This window comes from Alligator mississippiensis, chromosome 5, assembly GCF_030867095.1.
Source record: "Alligator mississippiensis isolate rAllMis1 chromosome 5, rAllMis1, whole genome shotgun sequence".
NCBI classification, from domain to species: Eukaryota; Metazoa; Chordata; order Crocodylia; family Alligatoridae; genus Alligator; species Alligator mississippiensis.
This window is the reverse complement of record NC_081828.1, coordinates 49,352,387-49,371,771: the sequence shown is the minus strand read 5'-3', so window position 1 is coordinate 49,371,771 and position 19,385 is coordinate 49,352,387. Positions and strand designations below refer to the sequence as shown.

At 39.5% G+C, this 19,385-nt stretch overlaps 1 protein-coding gene across 4 annotated transcripts in view; it reads left to right on the top strand.

The window, feature by feature from the left end:
* COP1 (COP1 E3 ubiquitin ligase) overlaps positions 1 to 19,385 on the top strand; it is a 211,830-nt gene that overhangs the window by 39,243 nt on the left and 153,202 nt on the right. For all 4 annotated transcript variants that reach the window (XM_059728328.1, XM_019500188.2, XM_059728330.1 and 1 more), the window contains exons 7-9: positions 4,888 to 4,947; positions 7,213 to 7,289; positions 14,976 to 15,033. In XM_059728328.1, the coding sequence (XP_059584311.1) occupies positions 4,888 to 4,947; positions 7,213 to 7,289; positions 14,976 to 15,033 (195 nt within the window). The remainder of the gene's footprint in view (positions 1 to 4,887; positions 4,948 to 7,212; positions 7,290 to 14,975; positions 15,034 to 19,385) is intronic.

Genomic DNA, 19,385 nt, shown 5'->3' with positions numbered 1-19,385 from the left:
TATAGATTGTCAGTATTGGAGTTGCCGCATAAGTAGTTGTAAGACTTGAAGTTTTGCTCAAAGAACCATAGCTTACATTGTGGGAAGTGTAAAATGATTTTGAATAAAGTTGTGGAAAGTGCAGACAATGGAAGTCATGGCAATTTTTTTTTTTTGTTAACACACACACAGACTTCTTTACTTCATTCTTTTCATAAATGAGGTTTGTGTTAAGATGGTTTTACAGTATTTTCCCATTAGGAGTAAACTAATATCAGTTGGGATTCCTGGATTCTGGGGGAAGGTAGTCAGTTTATGGGACTTTTTGCCCTGCCAAAACATCCCTGGAAAGTTATCTCCATGACCAGGTATGTGGTATCAAGAGGCACTTCATGGTTTAGGTCTAACTAGTAAAGTGTTTTGCGTTCCTCAGAACACACAGATCTTTTGAGTCTCTTGCTTTTGAATAGAGTAGCCAGAATCTTCTAAAAGTGAGGAGACTCCAGAAGTGATAAAAATGTTCCAGCTGCTTTTTATTTTTCACAATTATTTAAAATTAGCACCAAGGGGCCTCAGTTGGGATGAAGACACTTTTATGTTATGTGATAATATGCAGATACAACAGAAGATTTTTTTTTTTTTTTTTTTTACCGATGATATGCCCTGCATCTCTGAATCTCCTAGATTCAGCTGTAACTAACTGTGGCAAATGCAGTGGTGTAGGTACTACTTTAGATCTTGTGAATTCACAGGTTATGCTGTTGCATTTAATACTTTGACTGTATATGAGTCCAGTGGTTTTGTAATCTGTTGGGCCCAGATTTTCTATGTGGAAGAAATTGTGGAACTAACTTTCCATGGATAAATTTTATAAAGAAAAGGCTGTATGTGGAGGGCTCTCTTGGATATATTTCCCAACTGCTTCATGCCTGACATCCAAAACATCTTTGGAAAACCTGCTTTCCATGGAGATGCCTTTGTTTCAGATCTGTTCTTTAAATACTGTAAAAAAAAATTATTTCTACCCAGTCTCTGCCTTTAATGAACAAGAGGAAGAGGATTATTTTACCACCTCTTATTCCTCATGTCTTGTTCCTTGGTTATAGAGATCACCTCTGAAAGGAACAACCTGGAGGAAGGAAAATTCCCCTGTAATTCTTATTTAAGAGTTTCTTGACACTCTTGGGTAAGAACAAGAAGTTGCCAGATGCTTCCTGAGGACTACTTGTATTTCTGTGTTTAGTTTACTGGCTGTACCTGTTATCCTTAGAGACTTTTTACTGGGAAATTTTGTAGATGGAATAATGCTAAATCATTGAGGTTGTGTGTTTTTTGGTTTGGTGGAGTGTTTTTGGTGTCGGAAGCAGCAGGCCTCTGACATCCGAGAGTAAACTCCTTCTATTACAAGGAACTGGAGATCCCACATGCTTTTGATTTGGTTAGAAATGTAGGCTGCACTGGTCTCCTGTACTGCCTGCACAGCCCAATCCAGCTTGCTTGCCACTTGTAGCACAAGTCCTGGAGTGGGCCTGGTCCAGGCTTCATGTGGCATGTGGGCTGGACTTGGCACTGCACTTAGCACATGCGTTTGTTCCCGTTTTGGCCTTCAGACTGGCTCAGCAATCCTTATCTTGCCGTGGAGTTTGGCATCCTTGCTATAGCTGACACTGCATTCTGGAAGTTGAAGCTTCTGTAAGGACAGCTTTGAGCCAGTAGAGGCACTATATAGGAATATTCCCTTATTTCATGGAAGTGTAGTCTTTGTTTTCTGTCCTGGAGATTTCTTTATTAATTACTCATACTAGGACCTGTAGAACAGGTGTTGTGAATAAAGTGTGTTCTTGCTTGCTAGTCTGGCTAGGCTCACTGTTTTATGACCACAGAAGGAAAATTTTTCATACACACTACCTCTGATAATATTTGTGTCTTAAGCTTTTCCTTTGGCATAGGATTACTGGTATATGCTTGGATTTTAATATCAACTTATTTCAGCTCTAAAAGCATTTTTAGGTCTGTATCAGGATAGGTAAAACCAAGTCCTGACCTAATTATTGACTGATCTTTCTTGCTTTGCATATACAACAAAAGGGGAAAATCAGTACTGAAGATAACATCTCTCCATTGTTCTTGCTCCACATAGAGAATTACCAGATAAAAACTTGAGATTTGAATTAAGATGTGGAGTGAACTCCTGGGGGGCTGGGTATATGTAAAGGAAGACTAGGAAAGCAGAATAAGGAAAAGAAAGAAAAAGCAGGGGAAAAAGGAAAAATCTACAATATACTTCAGTTTTTAAAGAAGTAATGGTGTGATTTGTAGTAACATAATGCTATTTATATTACCCATAAGTCAGAACCGCAGGGGTGCACCTGTCAATTTAACAAATATAGAAAGGGGGACACGATTCCAAAAGATGGAGAACTACTGGTTTAGTTGTACATTCAGACAATTGGCTAATAGCCAGTTAGTGGTCCATTTTAGCTGACTGATGGACTTAATGTTCAAATGTAGCTGTACTAGATTTAAATATTTGTCTTTCTATAGTTCCTTGAAACTTCCTTGAAAATTCCTCCTTTCATCTCTAAAGCCTGCTTCTCCAGGCCCTCCAATTCAGCAGCAAGGGAAAGGAGGGGACAGGCAAGGACTGAGCCTCACTGCTGCTTTCCTCCCCTTTCCCTTGCTGATAAATGGTAAGGGGGGGGAGGGTAAGGAAGAGCAAATAGTAGCAGGGTCCACAGTGGCTTGAAAGCAATACTGGGTAGAAGCTGCGATAGTGAGCTCATAGAGCTGACAACATGTGCAGCACTTCCAGCAGGAACTCCGCTGATGTTATGGTGAGATCCGAGAGTTCACTGCACAAGCAACACCTAGCCAAAGGGGGTGCAGCTGCACTGCTGCACCCCCTCTGTATCCAACTCTGCTTCTGTATGTACAGAGGAACCTGTTATTTTTTGTATTTTTAATGCAACTGCAACAACCAGCAGGCAGGCAGGCAGGTAGGTAGGTAGGTAGTTATTTTTACCTTTTCTATTTTTTGGCTGTGGCAGGAAAGATGTAGAATCATAATTTTAGAGCAGATTTCCTTTTGATTCATCTCCTTGCTACAATTTTGGAACTTAAATTTTTGTGAGATGAGGTATTAAAAGAATTTATGAAAGTAAGACACTAATAACATTGTGTAAATAAAGCAGAGCACAGCTAGTATATATGCTATGCAAATTTTACTTGCACAAAAGTTTGCTAGTATTATCTCTAACAAGACTGACCCTACCACCTGCTATTTTAGTTACAGGTTTTTTCAAGCTGGTTCTTCCATTTGTATTATGTTGGCCATACTAGGTTTGTAAATTATCTGTTGCAGTGTAGTTTTAAGCCACATACAGCATTTGTGACCAATATTACATATAGACCCAGAACTCCAGAATAAGGAGGTTACTGTATTGGTGCATGTCATCCAGTTCCAAAAATCAGTATAGACCCCAAAATCCTTTCTTTTCATGCTTTTCATGGGGAGAAGCCTGGTTAATGTTAAACATTTCTAGGTCTTAATGAGATGTCTATCTGTTGCAGAGCCCGTATATTGTTCCTGTGTAATCAATGGCATGCAGAAAAGGGCCGTTTTTCTGCAAAACATTTCATAGCTTGCAAGACTATTCTGAAGAACTTGATTGAGCATTCTTGGAGCAGTTTACTGATTTTCCCCCCCCCCCCCGAGTTTATTATTATCCACATAGGTGCCTTGGACATAGGCAACTTGAGATTCTTTTATAAATTCTAGGAAAACTACTGCTTATCTATCTGCATGTAAAAATGCATTGTGTTTGACACTTGCCAAGAACCTGCCCATTTAATAACAATTTTTAAAGGCCCCCATTCCAACTGGCTACTATTTGCATTAAACTAAGAAAATTATGCTGACACTGAAGTATTGTTTGATCAGGCAAGCAGCCGTCTCTAGTCATCTGATAGTCCTGTGCGTCTGAACCTTTTTGTCTCTTATTAATAAAGTAGTTATAACAGTCCATTGACAAAGTTCTAATTTCCACAATGACAGTGCTATGCTGGATTCCTGCAGAATTCCTCAAACTGTTTATAGCCTATGTGAATAACTGCATGGAAAACATAAAAAGGATGCTGGAGGTAAGGGTGGAGTCGATGGAAGTAGTTTTGGTTGTTCTGTAGACTGTGATCTTGCATCTAAGTAAGCTGTGGAATATACTGTCTCATGTAGTTGTAGGGCTGCAGATTATTAAGGTACCATCTGTCAGTGAGGTGTGAATTCAAAACCATGATGAGGTATCATGACTAAATGGTCCACTCCCATGAAAGGGTCATGAAGTTTTAACATTGGTGTTAGACACGCACACATCTCTGTTCTGGAAATTATTGGTAGATTTTCAGATAGGTTGGTTGCTATTTCAGCTGGCTACAGTTAACTTTGTTACATTGCTATAAAATGTAAGTACTAACTGTTCTCTCTTCATAGAGAAGTTTGTATGCTTGCTGTTATATGAAACAAGTGGCAGCATTTCATTGCAAGATGAAGTGATTGCTGAAGCTCTTACAGGAGATTCAAGCCATAATTAATGTTCATAAAGTACTTTGGATAGAAGGTGTTGGAGAAGAGCAGCATATTACATTTAATAATGCAGTGTCCTTTTATGACTAGTGTTGAAGAACATAATGTTCTTGTTTTGTACTATTTATTTCACAACCATAACTTTCTTTTTATGTCTTTTGTGTGCCCATGTACATTAATCTATGAACACACACTATTTATGTGCAGTGACTTTTGAAATTTGTAGTTTGCTAACTTAGTTAAGATTTCCACATGAAAAGGACTTAATTTATGATGGCAGTGGTGCCAGTGCAAATTGGTTTAGATTTCTTTTATTCTTTTATTCACAGCAACTGGAACAGATCCAGAAGGAGCTAAGTGTTTTGGAAGAGGATATTAAACGAGTAGAGGTGAGGAGCCCAGACATTGTTGTAACTCTGACAATTTGATATTTTCATCCAGCTGTCTGCTTGTCTCTAGGTTGCTGTGTTATATTTATGTCATTTGTTTCATTCACAGGAAAATTGAACAGACAAAGCTCTTTCTTTAACTTGTCCATTTAGTGAATGCATGCAAGCTGCACCTTGGTGGAAGGGGGGGCCATTCATCCTGCTACTCAGATTTTCCCAAATCCTTTACTTTGGTAGTGAGCAGATTGGCATAATTTTATTGGTTGATGTATTGATCATAAAATTACTAAATTAGTTGCTGCTTTTAGTTTAATTATTCAACTAGTTAGAGCCCAGGCTGTGGGTAGATGTAACGTAACATGCAAGGCTGCAGCACTTTGAAGCACTACAAAAACGTAGCACACCAGGTGCAGACAGATGTAATGCTTCCTTGCTGAGCCTCCCAGTTGGAGTTATGCCAAAACACGAGGAAGGGATGCAGTGGCATGGCCTTCAGTCAAGGGACATGATTGCTTGCCTCTCCATCTCTGCTCTGCCCTGTCCACCAACACTAGGGAGACCCAGGGCTGCAGTGTGCTCTGTTACAGCCTGCCGATGTCACAGGAGCCTTCTCTACATGCTGCATGTATCATGCAGTTAACTGGTTAATTGCACAATTACCTTGAGAACAACTACATGTGCAAAGTAGCTATTGTACCATCAGTTCCAACCGGCTATAAAGGTAGACCTTGAAAATGTGTACAAACTTTAGAACTGGTTGCTATCAAGGTTTAATTTGCACGTATAGCAGGGTCCCTCCCTCAGTTGAAGGTCTCCCAGCTGTACAGATGATGCTACATATGCAGATTATAGGGACCCAGAGTCCTGCAGCTGCTGATACTAAGTGCCAGAACTCAGCTTGGTCCTGGCATTCAGGGGGCATGGCTGCCCCAGAAGTGTATGAAATCCCTGTTGTTGGGAGCCCCACATCTGAGGAGGCTCCCAGCTACAGGAATTTTGTTTCTTGCTAGGAGTGTCCCCCTGGACCAGCAATAAGGCATGATGGGATCTAGTGCAGGACCCCACAATCACACCTTCTGCCATACATGTGTGGCATGGCAGGAGGTGCGATTGTGTGAATCGTGCATTAGATCCCATCACACCTTTACCTGCATGTGTAGAGGGCCCCAGAGATTCCTGCTTTCAAGCTCCAATGATGGCTGAGTATTCAGACAGCACTCATTAACTATCCATGCTTCTCTTGTTTCCCTGCTCTTGGAAAGTAGTGTATGTAGAGGTCAGGAGAGTGCTGGGAAGGAGCAGAAGTAGAACCACTGCTATATATAAAATGAGGAACAATGTGCTATCTCCTGATAACATTCTGTTCCTTCTTTTATGGTAATCTGATTGTCATAAGGCATGCTTTAGTGTTGCTAGGGTTTATTCTAGATATTTCTAAATCTACTAGCTATCTCCTTCCATCCCTAATCAATTCTTAGGCTGCTCGAGCTTTCTGCATGTTCTCATGGGACTGTGTTTGACTCCAGGAGTGAGGAATTAATATTTGAAGAGACTGCATCAGACTCAGCAGCCTCTTGAAATTGTACTGCCCAGGTATCAGCCAAGCTTCTGCAGTCTCTCCCCCCTACTACCCAACAACCATCACCAGCTTTCCACCTAGTACCCATAAGCCTAGTATCTAAATTTTTGTTATTTACTTTGAGTTTATAAAATGCTTTTTAGGGATTTCATACGTCATAAAAATGCATTAATTCTTTGTTCTAGACACTTTTTGATGCATTATAAAAATTGACAACTTCAGGATTTCTCCTTCACCGAGTAACTAACAAAGTATAGCTCAATTCATACAAACATATTTCAATCTATGATCTTGCAGAGCCTTCTCAGAACAGGTATTCCATGACTAATAAGATGCAGCATTCTGCTTCAGGTTAAAGTTCTGGACATACTTAAGGTGTATCACCACGTTGCATGCAGTAAGGTTGTTTGGGCTGGGGGTGACTAAGGTGTGCATGATAGCTACAAAGTTTGCCCATTTCTGAAGGCACAGCCTCCTGGCTGCAAGTAGGTCTTAAAATGGAAAAAACCAAACCTATGTATTTGGTTACTGTGGCAGAGGAGAGAATCTGTTGTAGAAATTGAATAAATGATATGCCTTTGATTACATGCCACAAAAATAAGTATATACATCAATATTGTATATTTAAAATCCATCCATTGATTTTGTGTGCCTCTAATATGTTGTAACTTGGCTCTCTGTTTCAGGAAATGAGTGGCTTGTACTCCCCAGTCAGCGAGGATAGTACTGTGCCTCAGTGTGAAACTCCCTCACCGTCACACAGGTACAGAGTTCACAGCTGCTCAGAATTTGGACTGCAAAGTCCACATGTGGCTCTAGTCCTCAGTAGTCTTCTTTGTGTCATGCATGGAACTCCAGTAGACTTACTTTTTTGGATATAATAAAAAATATCATGTATAGGGTCCATCTGTTTTCTCAGTGGTATGCATCTTTCTGTCAATACGTTAGCAAAGAGTATTGTTGCAACTCCACAGCTGGATTAAAGACCTGTTTTTTGTCGGGTGCCTTCAAAAGCTGATTGCCTTAAATACTGGATGGATTAGTTGGCATAGACAGTCTGAATTGCTGGGTATGAAAAGCTAATATTTAATAAGTACCATCTGTGCTTTGAACATTATGCAATTCTTGTATTTGGCACATGTACAGTCTAAAGCAATTTCACATTAAGTAAGTCACTGTCCTTTGACTCTCTGATCAGTATGAAAGGTTAAATTTACATGTTCACATGGCCAGGTTTTAAACTTAAATGCTCATTGGTTCTGCCCACCTGCCTTCTGTCTTTGGTTAAACCCAAATTATGTTGCTGGGATTGCATTGTTGAGTGAATTTTAATCTGGGATATTATATTCCGGATTACTGATAAAATTCTAAATGACGTGTATGCCTGGCTTTGCATTTGCTCATGATTATAGTTTAAAGTGTTTTTTACAGTGTATACATTTTTATAGTAGTTCAATCATGAATTATCTATTATGCCATCAAGGTGATATTTCACACATTGAATGTATAAGAACTTTATTCCATTTCTTGTGGCTGTATTTCTCTTAATGATATAGTCTTCTAGGACAGTATTTACCATGGTCAATATTGTTTGGTTTTGTTACATCAGCAAACACCCCGTTTATTGCAGAACTGAACATAATAGCCCAGAGATGGATATTAAAGTGGTTGGGAGGTCATTCACTGGAGATTTTCAGGGCAGTGTAATGGTGACAAGCCCAGCAAACATCTGGATAAAGTCCCTAGATCTTGCTTGGGGATGTAATGTTTCATATTCATGTTAAATTCTGGGTTGTAAAGTGTTAGAGAGAGTGATAAGAAGCATCTTCTGCTGTATCATTGTTTTGGGGTCTTTTTGATTAGTGAATAACTTCAGTGTCTTTTTTCCCAGCTCTTGGTAAGGTTTCTCTAAGCAGTGGCTTAATGAAGTTAGGCTGACTGAACAATTTCACTCTTGTGCTCAAGGTTCTGAGCATCACCAGTGAAAATGATTGATTTGATTGTTCTTCGATAACTTAATGCTACTACAGTTCGGGAAGTCTGAGACTGACATCAGGCTCAGTAAATTGACCCCACAATTGATGCCATTTTACACACTTCACATACTTAGGACAAGCATTTATGCACATTAAATTTAGTAGTGCTTTAAGCAGTTTTTTTTTTTTTTGGTAGGTGTTTACACATGCAGGCACTTGGTACTAAACTAAAGTTAGTGCCAGGTCCCTGCAGTCCTGCCATATGCCCCCAGTGGCTGGGCAGACCCGGCACTAAAATTAGTGCCAGGTTGCATCTACACCTGTGTTAATGCACTTTAGCTAACCACGCCTAAATGTAATACCTTCATTTGTAGGTATTAATTTTGGCATGATTAAACTAATTTCACCATTTTTAATGCTCATTAAAGGCACATGTGTAGACACGCCTTGTCTTTCAAAACAGAAAGGCTTTCCTTAAACTGAAACCTTAGCTTCTATAGAAGTGGATGAGATTACCTCTCACTTGAGACAAATCAGCAAATTATTTTTTTTCAAGCATTGGTTTATACCAGTGGTGCTCAGCCTTTTGAGGCCCCATGGGCCAACAGAGTGGTGTAGGGCCAGTGCACAGGCTAAACGGGATTCTGTGCCCCAGGATTATGTCCATGTGCCTGGATTTGGCTCATGCTGCCTCTGTCCAGCCCCATATGCCAGGATCTAGGGCCTGGAGACCCTGTGCTGCCACTACCTACTCTGTGTCCTGGGATCAAGCCTCTTGCTGACCTACATGTCAGCTCTAGGACACAGGGTCATAGATCTGTGGGGAGCTCTGTGGGCTGGATGGCAAGGCGCTGGGGGTCGCATCTGGACTGGAAATTAAGCACCCATGTTGTATACCACTGCAAACCTGGATTAACATTTTATAGCTCGGACTATTGGCAAAATATTGGTAAAATCTTCTTTCTTTGTCCCACATTGGTTTCACTTTAGCAGTGCTTCTCTGACATTTGTTCAGGTCCCCATATGACTTGCATTCTAGGGTCAGTAGTTCTCATCTTGTACTCTACTGAAATTGTTAGTAGGTATGTTGGTAAAACTCCATTATTTTAGTCACTACAGTACAGCAAAAGAAGCATCTTTTAACCTTTCATACTGAAGAGAGACAGGTCACAGTAATGGGTTTCTTGGCTTAAAAATCTGGCAATTGCATTGCTGTGACCCTGCATTTTTTTTTCTGTAAACATGATCTGCTTACTGCTGCCCTGTTCATTCTAGAATACATAATCTGACAAAACCATTGTTTTATGTATAGCATTATACGAACCTGGTAGAATAAATGAGTAAGGGCATTTCCAGAATGCATATGGGATAATTTCTCTCTAAATTAGCAGTTGGTGAGGTTTCCAAGAGGCAGGTCAGATAAATCCAGGTCAGGTCTGAGCCAGGCCTGTGCTTCTTACCCAGCTGCTGTTTCCCCCTGTTGCTTAGCTATGGAGGCTTGGAAGCCTGCCGGTTAGATCTGGCCCATGGGGCCTTATGTTGCCGATCCCTGTTTCAAGCCTCTAAGTATCCCTTCTTTACCTTGTAGTGTGATATTGCCAGTGTCAAAGAAAGTATAGCTTTTTTGCTAAAACAAGTAATATGTAAAGGAAAGATTCTTAAGGGACTTCACTTGTCTAGTGATTTCTGAAGCCTATGACTATGCCACATGCTGGTATTGAGTCTGTTTTCATATGACCAAAGACCTAAATTATTTGTATTCCAATTCCAGTAGCTCTCAACTTCCTAAAATTAATTTGGTTTCCAATATTAAACTTGTTTTAGTGAACAGCTCAAAAATTGTAATCTTGATGTTTCCTTGGAAAGAATGCTACAGAATAATTGATGGGAGTTTTAAAATTTGCTGACTCTTCTGGTTCCATGTTAAGTGAAATATTTCATATTAAAGCACACTTTTAGAGATGCAATGAACCAGTAAGAATGAAATATATTATCTCATTTTAAAGTGTACTTATAATCATTTCCATGTTCAAATGTGTTATTTAATTATAGGGAAGTTGAACATCTCCATATGAATTAAAATGATGTTTTAAACCAGGACATATCTTGTTCACATACTTAATTTTTTGTTATAACTTCATCTGGTGAGAATTCCTTACTAATGTATTTTATAAAACAGTACGAGGTTACCATAAATATTTGCTTTTGATGGAAAAATCTATTTTGTATGTATGTTTGCAGTATTCCCTCTGCTTGAACTTTTAGATCCACCAGTTCCTTGTCTAGTTCCTGTCTGATATATCCTTTAATTTGCGTCTACCTCTGAATCACTGGCTTTCTCCACCAAGCCTCCTTTTTAAAATTGTTTTCTGCTTGAATAACAACGTTATTCCTTAGTTTTACACATTCCTCACTTCCTTCCCCCCCCCCGTCCCCTTCAGCCCTATCCCCTTTCAGCACAAGCATATAAGCACACCTAGCCAAAAAGTGGTTCTTTCTATCTTGTATTCATAACCATGCTTTCTAACATGGAAATGGGGCCTTGAATTTTCTGTAGCTATAACTACAGAAGGCACATTGTTGTAACTTAACTGCTTGCTTTGTACTCAGTATGTGCCAAAAAGAAACCAAATATGTAAAATGCTTTTCTACCAGAAATGATGGAACATCAAGTGGTGTAATAGTACAATACTTGTTTACTGACCTAAGGGTTCCTGTTTTTTATGTATTAATGAAGGGAAATAGAATTGGTGATGAGTGGGATTATTAAGGGCTAAGAGAACAAATGTTTCTCAGAAAGAAATTTTTTTCCTAACCAACCAACACAGTGTGCCTCTTGGGTGGTGAGTAGGTGCATGGAAGAAATGCATAGCTAACGTTTTCTTGTAGCTTTAGTTTTTCAAATAAATGTTATCATTCTAACCCGAGTTCCTGGGAAAGATGGCCAACTAAAAAATAATTTTATCTAGGGGGTGTGTGAAGTGGGCCCTATTCGATTCAGATTCAGCCCGAATCGGGGACAGTAATTTGATTTGTTGATTCGGATCGCTGTCCCGGATTCGATTCGTCCGAATCTGAATCTGAAGATTCGTAGAATCAGCAATTTGGACACAGACACAGCTTTAAATGTTTTTCTACATACCTTGAGGTAGCAGGCGCAGCTTGTGATTGCTGCAATGCTGGAGCGCATGGAGCATTCCACAGGAGTGTGCCCTCCACGTGCTTGACGGCGAACCTGGAAGTACTTCTGGGACTGCCAGGGAGCATGCTGACAATCCCCCTCCCTCCCCTGTGCCTCCCTGGCTTGGCGATTTGGCTGCTGGGGGACCCTGGGTGCCCCCCCACCCCCAAACAGACCGAGGAGGCACCAGTCACCGAGCTGGAGAGGTGCGGGGGGGGCCCAGTGAGCTCCCTGGCAGATCCAGAAGTGGATTGGAAGTACTTCTGGGTCTGTTGCCAAGCGCATTGGGGAGTCCCCCCCCACACTCCTGTGGGACACGCCTCTCACTCCAGCATCGCATCATTCACAAGCCCCTGGTACCTAGAAGTACGTAGAAAAAACATTTAAAGCTGTCTCTGTCCGAATCTATGAATCTCTCCAAATCAATTTGAAGGGCTCCGATTTGATACGGAGAGATTAAAGGGTCATCCGATTAAATTTGGATTCTGAGATTCGGCCACTGAATCGGGCCAAATCCCCACTGAATCAAATCGGGGACCAAAGCTTCGCACAGCCCTAATATTATCCTGATGTTCACTTGTTCAAACAATGTTTTTTACCTATTTACTCTAATTCCTTGTCTTCATATCTGTTTGTTCTTTCTTTATTTGCCACCTGCAGGCCAATATACCTGTTGCCTTTTTTGTTTTTACTCTCAGACTTTATAACATGCTTTATTAATGAAAGTAGCAGCATTTGTTGATCACAGTTGTTTTTTCTAAATATTAGGAAGGCTTGTAAATAGGACCTTCATTTTAAGTTTCCTTTAAGTCTGTTTGTTTAAAAAACAAACAAACAAAATCTTCAGCTTCACCTTTGAGTATAGTGCAGAACTGGTTTATCTGTCTGTGGCTAGGGGAATTATTTCTGCATTTCTGGAAGCCTTTCATCTCGAAGACTTGTGACAAAATGATACTAGACACTTTAAATCTGCATGTGTTGCTGTTAATTGTCTCTCTACCTTTCTCTCGCAGCAGCGTATCTTTCATTATTTTCCAGCCATGCATCTCATTGCCATCTACAAGAACTGCTGTTTCATTACTTCTTTTCTTTTTCTGGCTCTGTCCTGATTAAAGTTTATTGTCCCTGAATGTGCTTGAAACAGCCCATTACTTTTCCCTCCCCAAAGATATAGTACAAAATGAGTATCTTCCTGGAAGATTTTTTTTTTCATGTATATCTTTATTATTTATAGTTTCAATGCAGTAATTGTTAAGAACTCATCACTTGGACTTCTTTAGAAGTTAATTATAGTGGTGTGTAAAAATAATTCCACTGCTGTCATGAGTGCCCACTTATCTCCAATACATTCTTAAATTTAATATTTAAGTTGAGGACTAAAATATTAGTTACTAGTATTTTGTCTTCCTGGCATTACAGATGGCTGAAATGCTTGTTCTAGTAATCGGTAGTCTTATCACGCACAAAATGTCAACATGACTGATCAATTTTTGCAACCAAGACAAGGACATGTGTCTGTACAGAGCTCTATTTTAACCAAATCAAGTCAAATAAATGTTTCCTATAACAATAATAAATAGTAACAAAAAATCCTGCAGCCTTCACTAGTAACATTGTTTATATCTAGCCGTATGCTGTACATCAGAACATAAAAATGAAGCTGACAAAAACTGTTATATAACAGTCTCTTTTTAGTCCAAGGTAAATGACATGCCAAAAGTAAATAAGTCATAGAATAATTACGTGAAAACAAGACTTTCAAAAAATGTGAATAGCGGTGGCATTTGCAAGAGAAGTTTTGTAATAATTTTTTCTGATGCCATTCTTTTGTGTGCAAAATATGCAAGTATTTTAAGATTTAACATTCAAAATGCTACCCTGTATTAAGTAAACAAGTAAAGGCTGACAATTAAGAGATGGAAGGATTTGCATATTGTTTTAAATACTCTAGGCAGGATTTTCAAGTAGGGCTATTTAAAGCTCAGTTTCTAAATATGTTTTTTAGATGACCAATTAATTGTTCCCATATGCAAAAGTGTTGAAAATCCAGTAACTCCTACTCAAGTTGTCAGATGCTGCAGAGGGGAATGGGAGTTAGTAATTTTCAGAATTGGGCCACTTAAGCTAAAGAATGCATACTTCAGCACAGTGGCATAATGAAGGGAGGGTCAGCAAGAGACCAACCTTTGCCGTGGTGGGGGTGCAAAAATAGTGTCAGTTGTGCTGTCAGACCAGCTGCCACTGTGCTGCCAGCACTGCAACCAATGCTGCTGCTCCATGCGCTGCTACCACCCAGACTGATCAGACATCCCATTACGCCTCTGCTTTAGTTCCTGAACTTGGGCACTAAAAGCTCTTTTTTAAAGACATGGTTATCGTTCTCTAGCCTTGTTTTCTTAATAAAATTCTGAAAGAAAGCAACTTGGTACTTTACTGAAATTGTATGCAAGAAAAGCCGGGAAAATATGCAGTGAAATATGCCTGAGCTGTACCTCTGGGTTTGAATATTTTCAAGCTTAAAGCTGTACTTCACAACTTGTACCCCAGTCTACTACAGAGTTGGAGAAATGATTTCTCAGTGTACTTTAATGCAGTGATCATGGACCTTAGGTGCCCTGAGGTGTGAGGAGATAAGTAGATAAGTGTAGGCTTAGGCTTGTCTCTGCTTGCTCACCCCCACAGCCCATCTCCTCTGCAAGGAAGCAAGCACCATAATATATAAATTAGATTTTGAAACTGCAGGCTACGCAATTAGCAAAAGTTATGGAGGGGTGTCTCGAACCCAGTGAGGAGTGCCTCAAGTTCAAAAAGGTTGCGAGTCAGTGGTAATGCTAAGGTATTTGAAACAGAAATCACTTCATTTCCCCCCACCTCCCCAGCCAGTTTCTCTGACTCCTACTTTCATGCTGTTATACTGGGCTCCATGAAATAGTACTAACTCTTTCTTGGATGGCAGGTTTTCTTACACAATTATTTTGTAATAGCATGTATTTAAAAAACAAACAAACAACCAACCATGCCATATGCACAGTGTTTAAAATAAAGAGTATAGTTTAACAAAAAGGTAGAATTTCTTGTAGGCATAAGGATAATCCCCCCTTCGTCTCTAGCAGACATTTAATTATTCTGTATTTAAAAAAAAACAAACAAACTTGATATTTCGTGCCTGTAAGATGAATTTCTAAACAAGTCTGTTCCTGGATGTAATGGGGAAAATAAACAGGTTGAAAATGATAGAGGATAAGTGCACAGTGATTTTTAAGCAGATTTTCTGTTTCTCTTGGTTTTACAGTAGTATTATTGATTCCACGGAATACAGCCAGCCTCCAGGGTTCAGTGGCAGTTCTCAGGTAAGGTGATGCATAGATCTCTGCAAAAAGGCCAAAAATAATGTTTTCAATATCCAGAACATTGATCAAACACATTCTTATAAATCTGAATCTTTAAAAAGTCACATGCTTATTCAGGGCAGAAACTAAAGTAATGACTGCATATGGTCATGAATCCAGATTCAGTCAAGGACATATTCTTTGCACAGGAGAACTGATGCAATAAATTTAAATATCTGATTTTTTTGTTGTTGTTTTCAAGGCTAATTTTTCTTTTTTATGGCCATTTTAAATGGAGGGAGGTGCAGTTTGTTTGAGGCTTAATTCCTCTTTACTAGAAGCATTTGGGAGGGGAGACATGACTTACCGAACCACCTAAGCTGACTCAGATATGCTGGTCGGTTTTGGATAACATCTAGGACACAACGGATATCTTTTTGGACATCTGTCCTTTTAAGGCTTCAAATTTAATTGATTTATTTATTGAGGTAAAACCTCTAATATAGGCAAGTCCTTGGCTAACTCACTAGGTGTCCTTACCCTGTGATTGGGCATCTCATCACACTTGTATTGTTAATGTGTTTTGGTCAAATGTACAGATAACAATGGGTTTGAATCTTAAATGTTGGGGAAAATAAGCTAAAGAATAAATTAGCGTAAATAATGCATTCTGAAATAAATCATGAACTGGCATTCTTGTAGAACTTTTAAAGTGTAAAACCAGCTATCAGTTTTTGTAATTGAGTGGAGGATATTCTCTTTCTGGTCCATGTACGCCTGTCATTCATGATACCTAGATACCATGGTGATTGGCTTTTTATAAATACCTTGTATCTCCTGTTTTCTAAAGGTTATGCAAAATGTGAGTGCAGAGTTTATCTTCAGAGTTTTAACCTAGGTTGATTTTTATTTGTTGGGATTTCTTTTTTGCATTAATGCTACTCATCTTAATAGTTTAATTTTGCCTTCTGAAGCAGAAAGGAGCTGCCTGCTTATACCCTTCCCCCTCAAAATAATTCTTTATTTTTCAGCTGTTATGCATGACAGTCTATTAACAAGAGCATAAGTTTGTGTCCCTGAATATATTAAGATCTTCTTTCTCTGGAATGTAAATTGCTAATTAAACTCTAATGTATTTTTGGATTGGAAATCTGGAAATAATTTTAAATGCGAAGAAATATTTAGTTTAAAGGTATTTTTAATCTTAAAAAGAAATCTATGGTGAAAATGAAGGTAGAAAACCAGACTGCCTGTTTTGTTAATGATCAGTCTTGGTAAAATCATGTTGGGCACTGCTGGAAGTAAGATACAGTACTATACTGAAATGGACAACATGGCTTTCTTTTTCACACCTCAATGGGCATTGCTCTGTTGACAAATGTAGAAACTTGTTCTTCAAGGATAACTGGTTTTTTATAGTCATACAGTATTCAAAAGCCGTGTGTGTGTGTGTGTGCGTTATCTATGATCTGAGGGCTTAGATGGAATATTTTAGCCTCTAATACCTTTCATTTTCAAGATGGAAATGATGAGGTTGTATGCAGAACTGATGCATTTTTCCTTGTTGGAAGTTTCTGTTCAAGCTATAAAATTTTAAATAAAAAAAAACAGTTCTGCCTTTTTCTTCCCAATTCTTTCTTGTAGTTCTTGCATTAATAAGTGAGGCTAAAAATGATGAATACATGCAGCAAACTCTAAAAATGCAGTGAATCACTCCAGGTATTTGAAGTAATTGTAGTGCTTTGCTATGCTTTCTGTAAATGGGAGATCCCATGGGATATTGGTCACTGAAACACCGCAACTTTCTCTACAGTGGCTTGTTTGAGTCTAGGTAGTGACATGATTCTTGCTAGCTTGGTGCTCCAAACAAATACCCTCATCTAGAGGATTCAAAATGCTTTCTCAGTTTTTCATAACCTAGCCAGCAGCTAATTAAAGTTCAAAACACTTGCATGGGCTTCAGGAACAACAAGGAGACTCTCTAAGTCCAAACTATCCTATGCCTGTTATAACAGGTTGTAGTCCTACTTCAGGTTTTAGCGGGCTTCATTTCCCAGGGGCATCTGTCTGCATTGCTGTAGCTGGTTTCCATGGAGACCCAGCAGCGGCATGGCCAGTCTGACAGATGGGGCTGGCGGGGTGCGTGGTTGGGCGAGCAGCCGCTCTGGGGCCAGGCTCTTGCAGCAATGACAGCGTGGCCCAGAGCCAGGGCAGAACTGTGATCTGTTGCCTCCGTGCCCCAGGCAGGGGTGCAGAGATCGTCTTGCTGCAAGATCCCAGCCCCAACCCCGGAGCAGCTCCCTGCCCAGCCATGCACCCTGCCAGTGCTGCTGGGGCCTGTCTCCATGGAAACCCTGGGCCCTCACTGTCAACAGCCCCACTGCTGCTGTGGTCTCCATGGAGACTGGCCTCAGTGATGTGGACAGGGGCTGCTGGGAAATGGAGTCTGGCCACTGGCCAGATCTACCATTTTGCCTGCCCTGATAATGGCTTTCATAGTTTCATAGATGTTAGGGGCTGAAAAGGACCTTACAAATCATCCTGTCCAGCCCCCCTGCACTTGGGCAAGAAAGACTGCTGGAGTCAGATGACCCCAGCAAGCTGGGTGTCAAGATGCCTTTTGAAAATCACCAGGGTCCTCAGCTTTCTTTAATCATCTCAAACAGGACAGAGAAACTTGTTTTCTGGCACAAGGTGCTGTCTCTTGCTTGCGGATTATGTACAGCATAGCTCTCCCTAGAATTAAACAGCTTCTCCTTACTCCTTAGACTGTTTGGATTTTGGACTGCAGAGCCTTCCCCCTAATCATTGGTTTTTCAAGTTGGTGAGAGGGTATCATTTTGCATCCTCCTCCCTTCCACCTAGCCAAGCCTTTTCGCCAGCTGCTTATTCATTACAACTGCCTTTCCCCGATCCTTCTCCTTGTCATCATTTCCAGCATAGCTTGGTAACTAATTGAGTAGCCATAAAGCAGGTTTCTTGCCTTGAAGCTGATGGATGCTTGGTTAGAATAGGAGCAGCTGAGAGTATTTTGCTGTTCTGCTTCTGATCAAGAGTTTCTGCAGATTGATTGTTAGCACAGTGGAGCAGTTGTGAACCAGTCTGAGACCTTTTTGGAGTGGAATTTTGCCTCGTAAGATCAAGTAGGTGTGTACTGCTTATTAGGTGAACTACCTAACATAATTGATTTAATCTCTGTATGGACTGGAGCCACCTAGCAAATTCAGGATTAGTTTATTATTAGCTCGTCTTATTCCAGGCAGCTTCTCACCTTGAGACTGAAGTGATTGTTGTATGATACTTGCAGCCATTTTGAGCCTGGTTGTTTAATGCTGAAACTCTTGCAGTCCAGATCATGTTAGTAACATGAAGATGCTACTAGGATAAAGTCACCATGTTTCTATTGTTGTCAAGACTGCAGTAAAGTAGAGACACTTACAGTATGTTGGATGTCTTTTAAGTCTATATTGCTTTCAATATGATACCAGTTATTTTGGGCATACATGCAATCAGTGTGAAGTTGAAATCCTGAACATGTCATTTATACAGTTAGCTTACAGCCATAGCTCTTATATGATAGGTTACATCTGGAGTTTTTGCTGCTTTCTCTAAATCAAGGGTGTGTTTATGCATATGAATTAATATTGTAATTTTTTTGTAGTGCTCCCATTGACTTCAGTGGAGCCAAGATTTCAGTCTTCATGGTTTGCACATTCCTGTGTAATAGAACCTTATTTGCCTATGACCAGTGATACTGTTATGAAATGATTCATGAAGGAATGAGGGAACTTTTAATTAAGTTTTGTATGTGTGTATTCAGAGATAATGAAATGAAGTTTTTTAATGTATACATTTTTCTTTTATATAAAAGCTAAAGGAATGAGTTGTCTCTGCTGGAAGAAGACTATGTTTCCGATTTTTACCAGTAATATAAATATGAGGAAAGAAAGAACTATTAATTTTTTTTTTTTCTATTACTTCAGTGGTAAACTTGTTCAAAACATTCATTTTGTTTTATGAAGTTGTCCCCTCACAATTTTTATTGATTCTACAGGGTTGATGATTTTTCCAGACCTCAGCTGCAATATTTCTAAACTTTAGATAAATTTAATTCTATATATTGAAGCCTTCCCTGGAACTTAGAAATGTCATAATAGACCTCTGCTTTTTCTTTTATCTGATTGGCAATTTCATAAAGAACAGGAATACTTCTAACAATTTTTGTTCTTTGAAGAAAGTGTTTATAACAAAATCCATTCTTTCTGAGAGTTCTTGCCTGGAGAACTGCATGGTATTATTCTGTATGTTTTCTTTTGTTTGAGAGAGAAGTGATAGGTGAGGCAAGGCGATGATATTGCAGTATCTGTACCCTT